The sequence below is a fragment of the Cervus elaphus genome, chromosome X (assembly GCF_910594005.1).
Source record: "Cervus elaphus chromosome X, mCerEla1.1, whole genome shotgun sequence".
NCBI classification, from domain to species: Eukaryota; Metazoa; Chordata; class Mammalia; order Artiodactyla; family Cervidae; genus Cervus; species Cervus elaphus.
In genome coordinates, this window is record NC_057848.1 from 24,894,968 (window position 1) to 24,910,786 (window position 15,819).

A 15,819-nucleotide genomic window follows, 5' to 3' on the forward strand; every position below is an offset into this window, starting at 1 on the left:
TTTTAGAATTCCATTTTGCCAGTGAAATGAACTCACGTGAGACTCGGAAAGCGGAAGGAAAGTGGAGGCCAATATTCTTTGCAGGTCAAGGCACTCAGACATGAAGATGCTAAGGTACCTGGCATATCTCCCGGCTTTGTCTCCATCTCCTCCATCCTGCATCCAGCTCATCCTCTTGACTACTGGCCCTCCTCACCAACTGGGGACACAGTAGGGCACTTGGCATCAAGTTTACTAAGACCATTGCTTCTTTGCCACAGTCTTTGTCACACACCTATTTTGGCAGACACATAGGGCTTTTCAGGTTTTCCAACTGTTCACCAGCACTAGTACATTAAGTGAAAATATTTAGGACTCTTCCTCTTATCCCCTGGCACCTCATTTCCAGACCATCTCTTCCTACTTTGTCATACACCTGTGTACTAAACCCCTTATTTCCATCATCCTTGTCTTGGCTGTTTTCCTCACTGAATTCAAACTGAATCATAGGCCAACCACCACCACCACAATGCCCCATTTATTATTACCACTCTACCCTATTTATTATTTTTCAAAAGAAAGAGTGGTCCAAACAGTTCTGCTTCAAATGTAAAATATCACACAAGGGTCTACGGCTGCTATTTTTGTTGTTATATAAATTTCCATTAAGAATCCCAGGCAAGCAACCCAATTTCTATGTCCATCTTGAGGCTGGGAAGGCAGAGTTAGACAAGGAAGAATCATTATCTGATGGAAGTCCTGCCCATTTATTCTGAAAGAAACATACGAAGTGTGATACTATTTGACCTTATGGCCAACAGTCTAAAGAGAAATAATTAGCTTGTGCCACTTCTTTTTCTGTTCATAACAACAAATAATGGTATCACCAACTCAATGGTCATGAGTTTGAGTGAACTCTGGGAGTTGGTGACGGACAGGGAGGCCTGGCGTGCTGTAGTCCATGGGGTCGCAAAGAGTCAGATATGACTGAGCGACTGAACAACAAATAAATAGCATTCCCGCAGCCCATCTCTAAGTGTCTGCCTCAAGGAAGCCTGGGGAAAGCTAAATGGGCTGTTTCTGAGTTGCCTTACAACAAACTAAAACATATTTTATCATTCTTTACTTCAGTTACCAAGATTCAAAGGCCCCAAGTGACCCATTATTATTTTGCTATGGCCCAGCTTTTTGTATATTTGATCTTTGCCATTCTATCTCTTTTTCTCTTTCCCTAAATCTGTTTTGCTATAACAAATTATTCGCTCTCACCCTTGTATGCCTTCCTTTGAGTCATCTATTTCAGAACCAGTCAGAGTTGAGTTGAAATGGATTACAATCCCTAGGGTTCTTTTGCTGTTCTGTCTCAACCATGGTCTCAGGATGATGGTTGTAGAGGCTGTGTGGTCATTTCATGATCTTTTTGTTGGTTACAGTATGGCCTACATATTTTTTTTAACTTTTGTGTCTGTTGATTTTGAAGAAAATTTCATACACCTGAGACATTGCTATAGCTCTTTAAGGCTCCAGGTCACATTTTTAAATGTATTTTCATCACAAGTAAAACACTTTTGTTCTGCAAACTATGGCAAAATGTCATCAGAAGAAATTAGATTCCATGAAGAAATTCTCAAACAAGCAATTCATTGTATTACTCTTAAATTTTTATTAATGTCTTCAGTTTGTGCATCATTTAAAATAAGGTATGTGCTTCAAAAAGCATTCCTATACATAAATAGACCAAGAGATGGTTAAGGAATTTATCCCTAAAACATGCACATCATTTTTATTCAGGTGTGTATAAGAAAGGGAAATGAGCTTTCAGTCTTTTTTGTTGAATTAAAGACATTTTGAAAATAAGAACGCCAAATGTTTTCATGGAACAAACGCTTTCCAATACAAAATGCTAATGGAATGAAAAGACATTAGTGTTGATCAAGAGAACTGAAAAAACATTTCCACTATACATGATCACAAGGAAAAGGGTTCCAGTGGGTTGAAAACATTATGTCAAATAAAGGAATCAGCATGAACTGAAAGGTTTAGATGGAAGAACAGGTAGCAGGATCCAGATTATGTGACATATATATATATATATGTATATATATATATGTATATATGCACATATTCAAGGCACATGACTAGGCTAAACAGGTGGCTAGGTTTCATAGACCAATTTGTTCTTTCATTGGGAAAATAGTCAAATGTAATATAATTTCCATTTACTGGCCTTTATTGATAAATAAATGCAATTAGATCTACAGAGCAAATGTTGTCCTTTCAGATACACACCAAAAGTACACACTAGCTAACAGATGCCAGAGTAGCCAAAGCAGTATGATTACATTCCAGTTTTTTTTCACACTACAGTTACATGGATGTTAGCTAAAATGTCTTTACATTGTTTCTAGATATCATACTGTCTACTCTCAAGTTACACAAAAAATAATCTTCAAAACTAGGCAGGTTAAAGAACTTACTAAACCACAAAGGATGTTCAAACTATTGTTCAACACCAGTTAAACCCAAACCCCGGAATTGATCGTTGATTATATTCAGCCTGGGCTTTTCCCAGGCTGAGAAAGTTCTCCTGCACTACCTCCCTTCATAAAGCGAAAATGCTAGCATGTTGGCTATGGTTCTCTTCTTTTTCTTTGGTGAATCAGAGGAATGCGCCTACCCACGCCCTCTATTGCCCATTCTATTATCTATACAATTGCCCTAAACATCCACCAAAAGAAAAGGAATATATAATAAACCCTAGCCTTCAACAATATTTAAACCACCATCTTCTGAAATCAACTGCAACAGGGAAAGAGAGGATATCAAGCTTTGTGAAGTTTGTGAATGATCAAAACTCTCTTCCTAAAAGTAATATGCAGACAAGGATAATTCTGTGTGCTTCTAACAGTCTAGCAAAACATTCCCCTTCTGACTGAGATAAACTGTTTAATATCAATATTTTACCTGCTTGGGTTCCTTGAAACACCAACAATTGCATTACAATTCCCCAAATAACAATTCTCCATGAACATTGTTTTCAAGCACCTAAAACCCTTCAAAATCAAAAGACATTGAGACGAGCTGTTAGCAACACTATCAGTCTTTTCAACTTTTGTGTGCATAAAGGTCATCCAGAATTTTAGCCAACAGCTCATAAGACAGGTGGTTTCTACCTTGGTGATAGCTTTGTGCAATTACAAACAAAATGTTTCTGCAAGTAGATGACACTAGTTTACAAACCAAAGAAACACAATGCTTTTTTTAAGGCTACTGCTACAATAAATGGTTCAGTCTGAAGTGCAATAAAATAAACAGGTTGACAGGACAAAGATAAATCTGGAGGCGTGGAACAAGATTTCAAAAAAGAGAGAAAGAAGCAGGTTGAAGAGACTGGCAGACACCATCTCTCAGTATTAAAAGGCCTGAATTACACGGATTGCTTTTAACTCCTTGGTCTCTCATATCCTTGGTTAATGATAACTTTTTTATTTCTTCACACAGCTTGGCCACGTAAATCCACCACAGAGAGGTGACACAATAATATAGATGAATACCTGGGGTGGGGGAGAAGGCAATTTTATTTTCTTGAATCACAGGCTCCTAAATAATATATAAAGGCAAGACCAATGAACAAATTTTGGTTCCATCAGAGTAGCAGTGGTATAATAATACAACACACGAATCAAGTATTTTCAAACATAGTAGTAGAATTAAAATGATCTTTTCTGATATAATTCACATCCACTTGAATTCCACTGTTTTTTTTTTTTATTGGTAAACAGCAGTGGGGTTGTTTCTCTTCACTGGGAAGTGAGCAGACTAAGAACTATATAAGCCACTCTACTGATAACATCATTGTCATAAGAATCACAAATTAACATAATTCCCTTGAGGTACGATTTTGTATTAAGTACATTTTTAGATTTTGCACATGGATTTATTTTTCATTATTAGGGTGATTAAAAATAATAAAAAGCATGAGTAGACTCTATATCTATACCACCTATGAGCAAGAATGTTGCCATGAACCTTTCAGTAGATGCCACTAATTGTAATTATTCAATTGTAAGTAACACAGTAAAAATACGAGTCCTATAAAGATGTATTCACTTTTTAATTATGATATTATAATTGTAAATTATGCTATTTTAATGGTGTATGTTTGCTCACATTACTATATTCCAAAAATAGGTTTACTATCAAATTTAGGTTCACTGCATTGTCAGTCATTTTGTTTTGATTTAAATTATAACCTTCTAAGATCTTTAAGTAACTGATTTCATTACTTACATGCTTAGAAAAAAATATGGATTTTTTTTTCTCTACAAATGTTGGGGAAAATTATGGTTATTAATGAATACAGTAAAGTGCTCATATTACATTCACACACACAGATATTCCAACTTGATATAAAGTTGACATCTGCCACAGCTAAAATATAAGGATTTTTAAAGCTGAAGTGCAATACTTGAGGTGATAGCACTTTTTGTCAAAGAGGTGGCAAAGTCCTCCAAATGTAACAAGTAATCAACAAAAATAATCAGTAATCGATTAAAATAATCTGAATGTAACAACTATCTACTTTTATAACTCAACCTAAATTCCTAGATCACGGAAGGAAGAGGAAGCTAAGCTGAGAAGCCAAGAATGTGCCAGCCTTGGATACCATGGATCCTGAACAAGAAGACACGCAAGGCGATAGCACAATTTCTAGGATAACATGAATAGATCTAGGGCTGCCCTTCTCGGTTAGGCAGGTCCAGCTGTCTAAGGCGGAAAGACCTTCAATAGAGGTCAAGGAGAATGGGAGTTGAGTCAGAGATACCTGCTCAGAGTTACCTTTGAGCCTCTGTAAATGACAAGAGGATGAGGAGGAAATGCTGCTTTGCCCAGACACCAACTACCCCCAAAGGAAACCGTTCCTCCCAAACTCCTTCAAGCAGCAGCTCTGGAGCTTTTGGTTCAGGACTTCTTTACCCTCTTAAAAATGAAGACTCCAGAGAGCTCCTGTTTAGAGGGGTTTATAACTACCAACCCCTGGAGAAGAGAATGGCAATCCACTGCAGTATTCTTGCCTGGAGAATTCCATGGACAGAGGAACCTGGTGGGCTACAGTCCATGGGGTCACAAAGACTTGGACACGGCTGATTAACTCACACACACACACACAACTATCAACACTTACTATATTATAAATAAAATTTTTAAATATACCTATTACACATAAACATAACTAACTACATTTCTGTGAAGTCTATTTTGTATGTCAACTTCGGGAGGCTACAATGTACTGTTACCCAAACACACACTAATCTAGGTGTTGCTGTATTCTGTAGATGTGATTCAAGCTCATAATCACTTGACTTTAAGTAACTGGGCTTCTCTGGTGGCTCAGAAGGCAAAGAGTCTGCCTGCAGTGCAGGAGACCTGGGTTGAACCCATGGGCTGGGAAGATCCCTTGCAGAAGGAAATGGCAACCCACCCCAGTATTCTTGCCTGGAAAATCCCATGGACAGAGGAGCCTGGCAGGCTACCGTCCATGGGGTCACAGTCGGACCCAACTGAGCACCTTCACAACAGCCTGCTCTGTGGATTTTGGACTTGCCTAGCCAGTTCCTGCCATTGCATAAACTAATTCCCTGTGATATATCTTTTAATATATATTCAAAAAATTCAAGAAGAGAGAATATCTGTTAACAAGTATAAAAGTTCCATGAAAAAATGTTAAAATATAATAAGCATCCCTAGAAATTTAAAACATGGCTTCCCTTGTGGCTCAGTTGGTAAAGAATCCACCTGCAATGTGGGAGACCTGGGTTTGATCCCTGGGTTGGAAAAATTCCCTGGAGAAGGGGAAGGCTACCCACTCCAGTATTATGGCCTGGAGAATTCCATGGACTGTATAGTCCATGGGGTTGCAAAGAGTTGGACACAACTGAGTGACTTTCACTTCACTTACAAAAATACAGCATACTAACACATATATATGGAATTTAAAATTAATCAATTAATTTTTTAAATGAAGACCTAGATAGCAGAATGAACAGGGCTGGAAGAGTTAGCTGAATGATTCATCCAGAATGTGATACAAGAAAGGAGCTTAAACATATTAAAAAGGCTACCAAACATGCAGGATAGTTCAAAGTGATCCAGTATCTGTTTGTATTAGAGTTCCAAAAGGAGAACAGCATATAGACTATATTTACGCACAAGAGAACTATTGCATTATAGTAAGTAAATACTAGGAAATGGAACTCACCATGCATTAAAAAGTACTTCTTAGTACTTATTCCAGAAATTAAAGAAAAGTTAATTATTACTGCTTTCATTAATGTCATTCAATATATTAATAGTAAATGTAGTTTTATTATCAATTCACTGGGTGGAGAAATATCATTTCTTAAACTGAAATGCCTATTCCTGATTAAAAACAAAAACTTTTAGTACTCTAGAAATAAAAGGTTCTTTCACTTCACAATGAAAGTCTAATACGAATTCATAGTAAATATCACTCATAAATATTAGAAGCATTCCAATTAAAACCAGGAACTAAATAAAAATTCTCAGTGATACTGTAATTATTCAACACTGCTAGTAAATATGTGATAAGGTCAAGATTATTAACAGACAGCACTAATCTAATTAATTAACCTGAGATAATTAACCTACAGCACGAGTCAGTAAACTATAGCCTTCACGTGAGCTAAGAATGGTTTTTATAATTTTCAACATTTAAAAAAAAAAAAAAAGAATATGTGACACAGACAGTATGTGACCTGCAAAGCCTGGACCTCACAGAACATTTGCTGACTCCTGATCTACAGCACACAGAGAATCAACTGACAAACTATTACAACTGATACCTGGTGCACTGGGAAGACCCAGAGGAATCGGGTGGAGAGGGAGGTGGGAGGGGGGATCGGGATGGGGAATACGTGTAACTCTATGGCTGATTCGTATCAATGTATGACAAAACCCACTGAAATGTTGTGAAGTAATTAGCCTCCAACTAATAAAAAAAATTAAAAAAAAAACTTATACAAGGTTGCCAGAAACAAAAAGAGGAATTAGAAAAGAAAAAACAGAAACAAATAGATAATAGAATTAACTAGAAAATAGAGAATATGGACTCAACTAGAAAATGTAATTTGAAAAGAATCCCATTTCAATAGTGAGAAAACCATGAAATAACCAGGAATATCATAGTAACTTCAGAGGAAAGTAAATGCCTAGTCATACATTTCACTGTTAAAAGTTATGCGTAGCTCATTTCAGAGTGCTAATCATTGAGAAGGAATTCCAACACCTAATTTCTTAGAGACTGAAAGATAAAATCACTAAAGGACAAAACTTACAACTGATATGATGATGATGATGATAGTGAGCTTGAGATTCTTCATGCACATGGCTCGGGCAAGATTTCTGCTGGTTGTTTTGAAGGTGACAGACTAGGAAAAAAAAAGCATGAATTGTTTGATCCCTGGCAATGACTACATGACGGATTTGCAATAATACCTACAAAACTTTTACTTTCAATAATTCTGTTCCAATGTTCTTTACACCTTCCCTCTCTTCACATGTAGACTGGCCACTTGTAATCTCTAGTTTCCCAAAGCAGGACTCTGCCATATATATGGTAAGCAGTAAGCCCATTGTGAAGGGTTCCCTCCTTTTTCTTCTGCACTGTAGCAGTGCATGTAACAATGACCACTAGAAGTAGTTCTCCCTACTAGCAGAAAAGCCTTTTTCTCTTTATGCTTCCAATAAGAAAGTTTCTTTATGAGCCAGTTGGCTGGAAACACATTTGCCTATTCTGCCCCGTTTAATCCTGCTATTGTGAAGCATAAGAACTGTTTAATTCCCACAGGAAGATATGTATTTACTCATATCAGGGACCAAACCCAAAGAACTTCACTCCTTCAGTTATCCATTTTCTTTTGCAGCATCAATTTCTCAATATATACCGAACCATTCCCACCAGGGCAAATGCAGTTTCTAACAAACAATAATCACTAATAATTCAGAAGTTCCACTCCTAGATATATACCCAACAGAGAGGTATGTACAAGTTCAGCTAAAGACATATATAGAAATGCTTCCAACTGCATTATTTGTTTCATTTCAAAACTGGAAACAACCCAAATGCCTACCAACTGTATTGTAAAGAATTTAACCTTGCCTGAAAAGGGATCTGACCTTTGCCCTCAGCTCCTGATAGACAACCTTTTCTTGCTTGGGAGCCATGGGCCCGCCAAATAGTAACTAGCTCAGTGCAGGGACTAGTCACTCCAGGAAGACCAACTATATGATTTAGGATAGGGGTTTAGGTCAGACCTAGAGGAGCTTAGACTGGAGACTGAGATTAAGCAAGTAGGCAATCGTAAGTCGATCATGCTTATGTAATGAAATTGCAATGAAAAATTAAACAACAAAGTCCTACTGTAGCACAGGGAACTATATTCAATATTCAATAATTAAACCGCAATGGAAAAGGATATGGAAAAGAACACATGTATATATACATATACGTATAACTGAATCACTTTGCTATATACCAGAAACTAGCATAACACTGTATATAAATAAATTATGCTTCAATAAAAAACAACAACGAAACTGAGCAATGAAGCCTGGGCAAGCTTCCATGTTGTACAATACCCTGCATGTGTTGTGAAATAAATTTATTTGATGGCAAGATAGGAAAAATTTAAACATAAAACATTTTCTCAATCCTTTGACTTCTTCCCTTCCCTCACTGTGCATTGTATATCTGCATTAGGCATCAACCAAATCTTCTCCATCAGCAAAATACCTGCTCAACCATAAAGACCAACATTCTACCAGCACCAACAAGACAACTTAAAGATAACATCTTGTAAGCGGCCACAATCTGGATTGTGTAAACTGTCAATAATACGTCATTTAATGTCCAGCCCTGTCTCAAAAAAACTTATAGAACTGTGCCTTGACTTCCAATGGGTGGAACAGTTCTCAGAACTTTCTGAGATGCTGTTCCCAGGTTATAATCCTCAAATTTGGCTCAAATAAAATTTTCAATTTCTTTGATCAACAGATTAATTTTCTGTTGACAATGTCACCACACATCTATGCTGGGAGAGTAACAAGCCCACAGGGAGAGAACAACAGAAACTCTGGGTTTGGTAACTCCCCTGAACTCCACCCCAATGTGCTTCTGCTCTTGGTTGAGCTTAATCTGTAACATTTGCCTGTAAAAAACCATAACTGTAGGAATAATAGTTTTCACAAAGCCCTTCTAGTGAGTTATCAAACCTGAGAGTGGTTTGGGGAATTAACAAACCTGCACTTGGTGTCAGAATTGAGGGCTGTTTAGGGACTGTGGCCTCTAAACTGTTTATAGTTGGTGAACTTCTCAGTTGCCTAAACTCTTTAGAATTACTCACAAAGTCACAATAAAGAATTCAAGGAGGAGGAAGATAATATGAAGAAGTAGTAACAGTGAGCAATGAGCTTCCCTGATGGCTCAGTCAGGAAAGTATCTGCCTGCAATGCAGGATACACAAGAGACATAGGTTTGATCCCTGGGTCAGGAAGATCCCCTAGAGGAGGAAACGGCAACCCACTCTAGTATTCTTGTGTGGACAGTCCCACAGACAGAGGAGCCTGGCAGGCTACAGACCACGGGGTCACAGAGTCGGATACAACTTAGTGACTACACCACCACCAGTGAGCAATAAAACTAATATAGGTTAAGTGATTCAACGGATTGAAGATTTCTCCACAAGCCTCAGGTTAATATCTGAACACTAATAAGTCACCTACTTAAAACCAGTTCAACTAAACAGAACAATTGTTACATCTTACCAAAGCTTTCCATGGAGACAGGTAGGGGTGGGTATAAATAGAAAAGAACAAGAATATATTAAAAAAGAAAAAAAAAAAAAACCCTGTGAAAATGACAAGGGCAAGCTGGCAAGCCTATGGCCTATCCACTCCATGTTGATGATTTCATTAGCAGCTGATGATGCCCTAAAATTGGGCAAAGGACTTGACTAATTTCTCCAAAGAAGATACACCAATAGCCAATAAGCACATAGCTTCCCTGGTGGTTCAGATGGTAAAGAATCTGCCTGCAATGCAGTGACCCAGGAAGATCACTGGAGTTAGGAAGATCCCCTGGAGAAGGGAATGGCTATCCACTCCAGTATTCAAATTGGGAAAGAAGTATGTGAAGGTCATATATTGTCACCCTGCTTCTTTAACTTGTATGCAGAGCACATCATGCAAAATGTCAGGCTAAATGAATCACAAGCTGGAATCAAAACTGCTGGGGGAAATATCAATGACCTCAGATATGTAGATGATTCTAATAGCAGAAAGGGAAGAGGAACTAAAGAGCCTCTTGATGAGGGTGAAAGAGGAGAGTGAAAAGGCTGGCTTAAAACTCAACATTCCAAAACCTAAGATCATGGCATCTGGTCCCATCACTTCATGGCAAATATTAGCCTGGTGAAAAAGTAACTGCAGTTTCAGATTGTGAATTTTAAATCATTATAACTAGGCTTAAACACATTTTTATTAATCAAAATAGGAACCGTTACAATCAACACATTTTTGCCATGTGAAATAAGCTTCTTTATTCCCGTGGCATAAAAATCTGTGCTTTGGGATTCACTGAATTCTTGGGAAGTATTTTCTACCTCCTGCTGGTTGTGGAAGCATTTTCCCTGCAAAAAGTTGTCAAGATGTTTGAAGAACTGGTAGTCAGTTGATGAGAGGTCAGGTGTTGAATATGACTGATGAGGCAACGCTTCGTAACCCAGTTGATTCAATTTTTGAAACACTGATTGTGTGGCGTGTGGTTGGGCATTGTCATGAAGAAGAACCAGGCCATCCTGTTGACCAATGCCGTGTGCAAGAGTTGCCAATTTTAGTGCATCTCATCGATTTGCTGAGCATACTTCTCAGATGTAATGGTTTTCTTGGGATTCAGAAACCTGTAGTGGATCAGACAGGCAGTAGACCACCAAACAGTAACCAAGACCTTTTTTTTTTTTTTTTTTTGGGTGCAAGTTTGGCTTTGGGAAGTGCTTTGGAGCTTATTCTCAGTCCAACCACTGAGATGTCCATCACCAGTTGTTGTATAAATCCACTTTTCATTGCATGTCACAATCCAATCAAGAAGTGGTTCATTGTTGTAGTACAGAATAAGAGAAGACGACACTTCAAAACAATGATTTTTTTTTATTTATGGGCAGTTCATGAGGCACCTACTTATCAAACTTTTTCACCTTTCCAATTTGCCTCAAATGCCAAATGACCATAAAATGGTTGATGCTGAGTTCTTGGGCAACCTCTTGTGGTGTTTTAAGAGCATCAGCTTCAACAATGCTCTCAATCAGTCATTGTCAACTTCTGATAGCCAGCCACTGTGCTCCTCATCCTCAAGGCTCTTGTCTCTGCAAAACTTCTTGAACCACCACTGCATTGTATGTTCATTAGCAGTTCCTGGGCCAAATGCATTGTTGATGCTGTGAGTTGTCACCGCTGCTTTATGACTCACTTTGAACTCGAATAAGAAAATTGCTCGAATTTGCTTTTTGTTCAACATCATTTCCCTAGACTAAAATAAATATAAAATAAATAGCAAGTAATAAGTCATTAGCCAAAAAAAAAACAAAGAAATAAGTGTGCATTAAAATGATGTATAACATAACCACATTTACTTAAGAATGTATTCAGTATCAAACAGCAAAGTGCAACAATGTAAAACCATAAATACTTTTGCACCAACCTACTAGAAGGGGAAAAGGTGGAAACAGTGATAGATTTTATTTTCTTGGGCTCTAAAATCATTGCAGATGGTGACTGCAGCCATGAACTTAAAAGAGACCTGCTCCTTGGAAGGAAAGCTATGACAAATCTAGACAGCATATTAAGAAGCAGTGACATCACTTTGCCAACAACGGACCGTATAGTCAAAGCTATGGTTTTTCCAGTAGTCAGGTATGGGTGTGAGAGTTGAACCATAAAGAAGGCTGATTGCCAAAGAACTAATGCTTTCAAATTGTGGTATGGAGAAGACTCTTGAGAGTGCCTTGGACTGCAAGGAGATCAAATCAGTCCATCCTAAAGGAAATCAGTCCTGAATATTCATTGGAAAGACTGATGCTGAAGCTGAAGCTCCAATACTTTGGCTACCTGATGCAAAGAGCCAACTCAATGAAAGAGACTCTGATGCTAGGAAAGGTTGAAGGCAAAAGGAGAAGGGGGGTGACAGAGGATAATATGGTTGGATGGCATCACGGACCCAACGGACATGAGTTTGAGCAAACTCTGGGAGATAGTGAAGGACAGGGAAGCCTGGCATGATGCAGTCCATGGGGTCTCAAAGAGTCAGACACGACTTAGTGACGATACAAAAACAAAAAGCACATGGCAAGATGATTAACATCACTAGTCATTGTTGTTGTTTCAGTTGCCAAATCCTGTCTGACTCCGTCCCCATGAACTTTAGCCTGCCAGGCTCCTCTGTCCATGGGATTTCCCAGGCAAGAATACTAGAGTGGGTTGCCACTTCCTTCTCCAAGGGATCTTCCCAACCCAGGGATCAAACCTGTGTCTCCTGCATTTCAGGTGGATTCTTTACTGTTGAGCCACCAGGGGAAGCCCCATTAGTCATTAGGGAAATGAAAATCAAAACCACAATGATACCACTTCATACCAATGAGCATGGCTATAACAAAAATATGGAAAATAACAAGTGTTGGTGAAGATGTGGAAAAACTTGTATCCTTGTACATTGATAGTGCGACTATAAAATGGTGCAGCACTTAAGAAAAAAATGTTTGATAGTCCCTCAAAAAGCTAAATACAGGATTACCATATGATCCAACAATTCCACTCCCCCAGAAATACCCAAAGTAACTGAAAGCAGGGACTTGAATGAATATTTGTAATGCCAGTGTTCATAGAAGCATTATTCACAAGAGCCCAAAGATGGAAATAACTCAATGGTCAATCAACAGATGAATGGATTTAAAAAAAAGTGGTATATCCATATGATGGAATATTATTCAGGCATAAAAAGAAATTAAATTCTGATACATGCAACAATACGAATGAAACTTGAAAATATGATGCTAAGTGAAATAAGCAAGGCACAAAAGGACAAACAACTATAGGATTCCAATTATAGGTGCCTAGAAAAGGAAATTCATAGAGACAAAAAGTAGATAAGAGGTTATCAGGGGCTGAGGAGAGTAAGAATGGGAAGTAATTGGTTAACAGTTGCAGAATTTCTGTTTGGAACAATGACAAAGTTTTGTACATTGATAGCTATGATGGTTGTGCAACACTGTAAATGTAATTAATGTCACTGAATTATACACTAAAATAGTTAAAATGGGAAATTTATTATATATATTTCAAAATTAGAAAAATATAATATGCCGAAGCCCACTGAACTGTATACTTTAAATGGGTCAACTGTATGGTCTGTGGTTTATTTATAAATAAAGAAATTTAAAAAGCTGTTAAAAAATCAAGAGGTGATAAAATGAAACTATTTTTTAAATACTTGAATAAAAAAAATAAAAAAGAGGAACAAAGAAGACGAAGCAAATAGAAACCAAAGCACAACATAGCTCACTTAAACCCAACTCTCCCAATATTTACATTACATGTAAGTGGAATAAACATTTCAATTATAAGCACACTTTATATATTCAAGAACATAAAGGAAAGCTTGCAAATGTTTAAAGAGATAACATAAAAAAGATCCTTGTAGAGACAAAAAATACATAAAATGGGAGTAACAGATTATAAACTGCAGAAGAAAAAGACAAGTAAACTCAAAGACATAGTAACAGAAACTATCCTAAATGAAACACAGAAAGAAAAAAGACCAAAAGATAATGAACAGAGCATCAGTGAGCTGTGGGACCTTCAAATAGTTTAATGTACATATAGTGAGACTACTAGAAGGAAAGAAAGACAGAAAAATATTCAAAGAAATAATAGCTGACTATTTTCATAATTTGATTAAAAACTACAAACTCACACTTCAACAAACCAAAAGCTAAAGAAACATGAAGAAAACTAAAGTATATTATAATCAAATATCTTAAAACCAATGATAGAAAAATGTTAAAAGGACCCAGAGGGGAAAAAAGACACATTATATATGTGAAAGCATCAGTGGAATTTTTGCCAGAAACAACATAAAAGACAGCAATGAAATATCCTTAAAATATTGAATGAAAAAATTAATGCAAAATTCTGTTCTGTGAAAATACCTTTTAAAAAAAGGAAATGAAAGACTTCAGATATACAAATACTGAAAGAATTCATTATTAGCAGACCTACAATGCAAGAAATTTTGAAAGATGTCCTACAAGCAGAAAGAAAATATCACCAGACGGAAATCTGGACCTACAGAAAAGAATGAAGAGAGTTACCAGAAATATTAACTACATGGGTAAACAGAAATGATGTTTTTTTAAAACTATTTAAATCTCTTTAAAAGATAATCAACTGCTTAAACAAATAAAACAACAGAAAGAGAAGGTGAGGAGAAGAAAGAATAGATGGTACAAACAGGAAACAAATAGTAACATGGTAGATTTTAAATCTTCCCACACAGAAAACTCCAGGCTGGGACTGCCTCACATTTGAATTCTTCCAAATAACTAAGGAATAGATAATTTCAATAGTACTAGCACAAAAACTCTTTTGGAGGACAGAGAGATGCAGGTAACACTTTTCAACCTGTTTGTTGGGGCCAGCATATCTCTGATACCAAAGCACCCAAATAAAAGTAAATGACATACCAACATCCCTCATGAACAAAGGCAAAATTCCTGAATAGGTCAATGGCAAATCCAGTAAGATATTATATAAAAAGGATAATGGATCATGACCTTGCAGGAATGCAAGGCTGGTTTAACATTCAGAAATAAATATTAATTTAGTAAGTTAAGTTCAATAATATTAACTGAATAAAAGAGAAAAACTATATAATTCTCTCAGTAAGTAGAGAAAAAATATTTGATAAAATTCATGAATAAAACTTTCAAATGAGGAACTGAAAGAACTTCTCTCGTCTGATAAAGTGTACCTATAAAAAATCTACAACATCATAACTGAAAATACTGAATCTTTCCCCACAAGATGTGCTCCATGCAAGAATGTCTATTCTTATGACTTGTCTTCACTATCATGTAGGTTCTAGTCAGTGTAATAAGATAAGGAAAAGAAATAGAAAGCAAGCATCTACCAAAAATGTTAGTAGAATAAGTGAATTTTGCAAAGTTGCAGGATATAAACCAGGTCAATATATAAAAATCAGTTTCAGGTCTGACATTTAGATCTTTAATCCATTTTGAGTTTATTTTTGTGTATGGTGTTAGAAAGTGTTCTAGTTTCATTCTTTTACAAGTGGTTGACCAGTTTTCCCAGCACCACTTGTTAAAGAGGTTGTCTTTTTTCCATTGTATATCCTTGCCTCCTTTGTCAAAGATAAGGTGTCCATACGTCCGTGGATTTATCTCTGGGCTTTCTATTCTGTTCCATTGGTCTATATTTCTGTCTTTGTGCCACATATATATGGAATTTAGAAAGATGGTAACGATAACCCTATATGCAAAACAGAAAAAGAGACACAGAAATACAGAACAGACTTTTGAACTCTGTGGGAGAAGGTGAGGGTGGGATGTTTCAAAAGAACAGCATGTATACTATCTATGGTGAAACAGATCACCAGCCCAGGTGGGATGCATGAGACAAGTGCTCGGGCCTGGTACACTGGGAAGACCCAGAGGAATCGGGTGGAGAGGGAGGTGGGAGGGGGGATCGGGATGG

At 37.1% G+C, this 15,819-nt stretch overlaps 1 protein-coding gene across 2 annotated transcripts in view; it reads right to left on the minus strand.

Moving 5' to 3' along the window:
• Window positions 1–1,618: 1,618 nt before the first annotated feature.
• VAMP7 (vesicle associated membrane protein 7) overlaps window positions 1,619–15,819 on the minus strand; it is a 76,897-nt gene continuing 62,696 nt past the window's right edge. Inside the window, exons 7-8 of one of the 2 annotated variants that reach the window (XM_043896244.1) lie at window positions 7,335–7,427; window positions 1,619–3,533 (exon numbers count right to left, since the gene is read on the minus strand). In XM_043896244.1, coding sequence (XP_043752179.1) covers window positions 3,465–3,533; window positions 7,335–7,427 — 162 coding nt within the window. In that variant the 3' untranslated portion in view covers window positions 1,619–3,464. Of the gene's footprint in view, window positions 3,534–7,334; window positions 7,428–10,422; window positions 11,582–15,819 lie in introns of those variants that run through there. The other variant, XM_043896243.1, reaches the window with a different exon arrangement.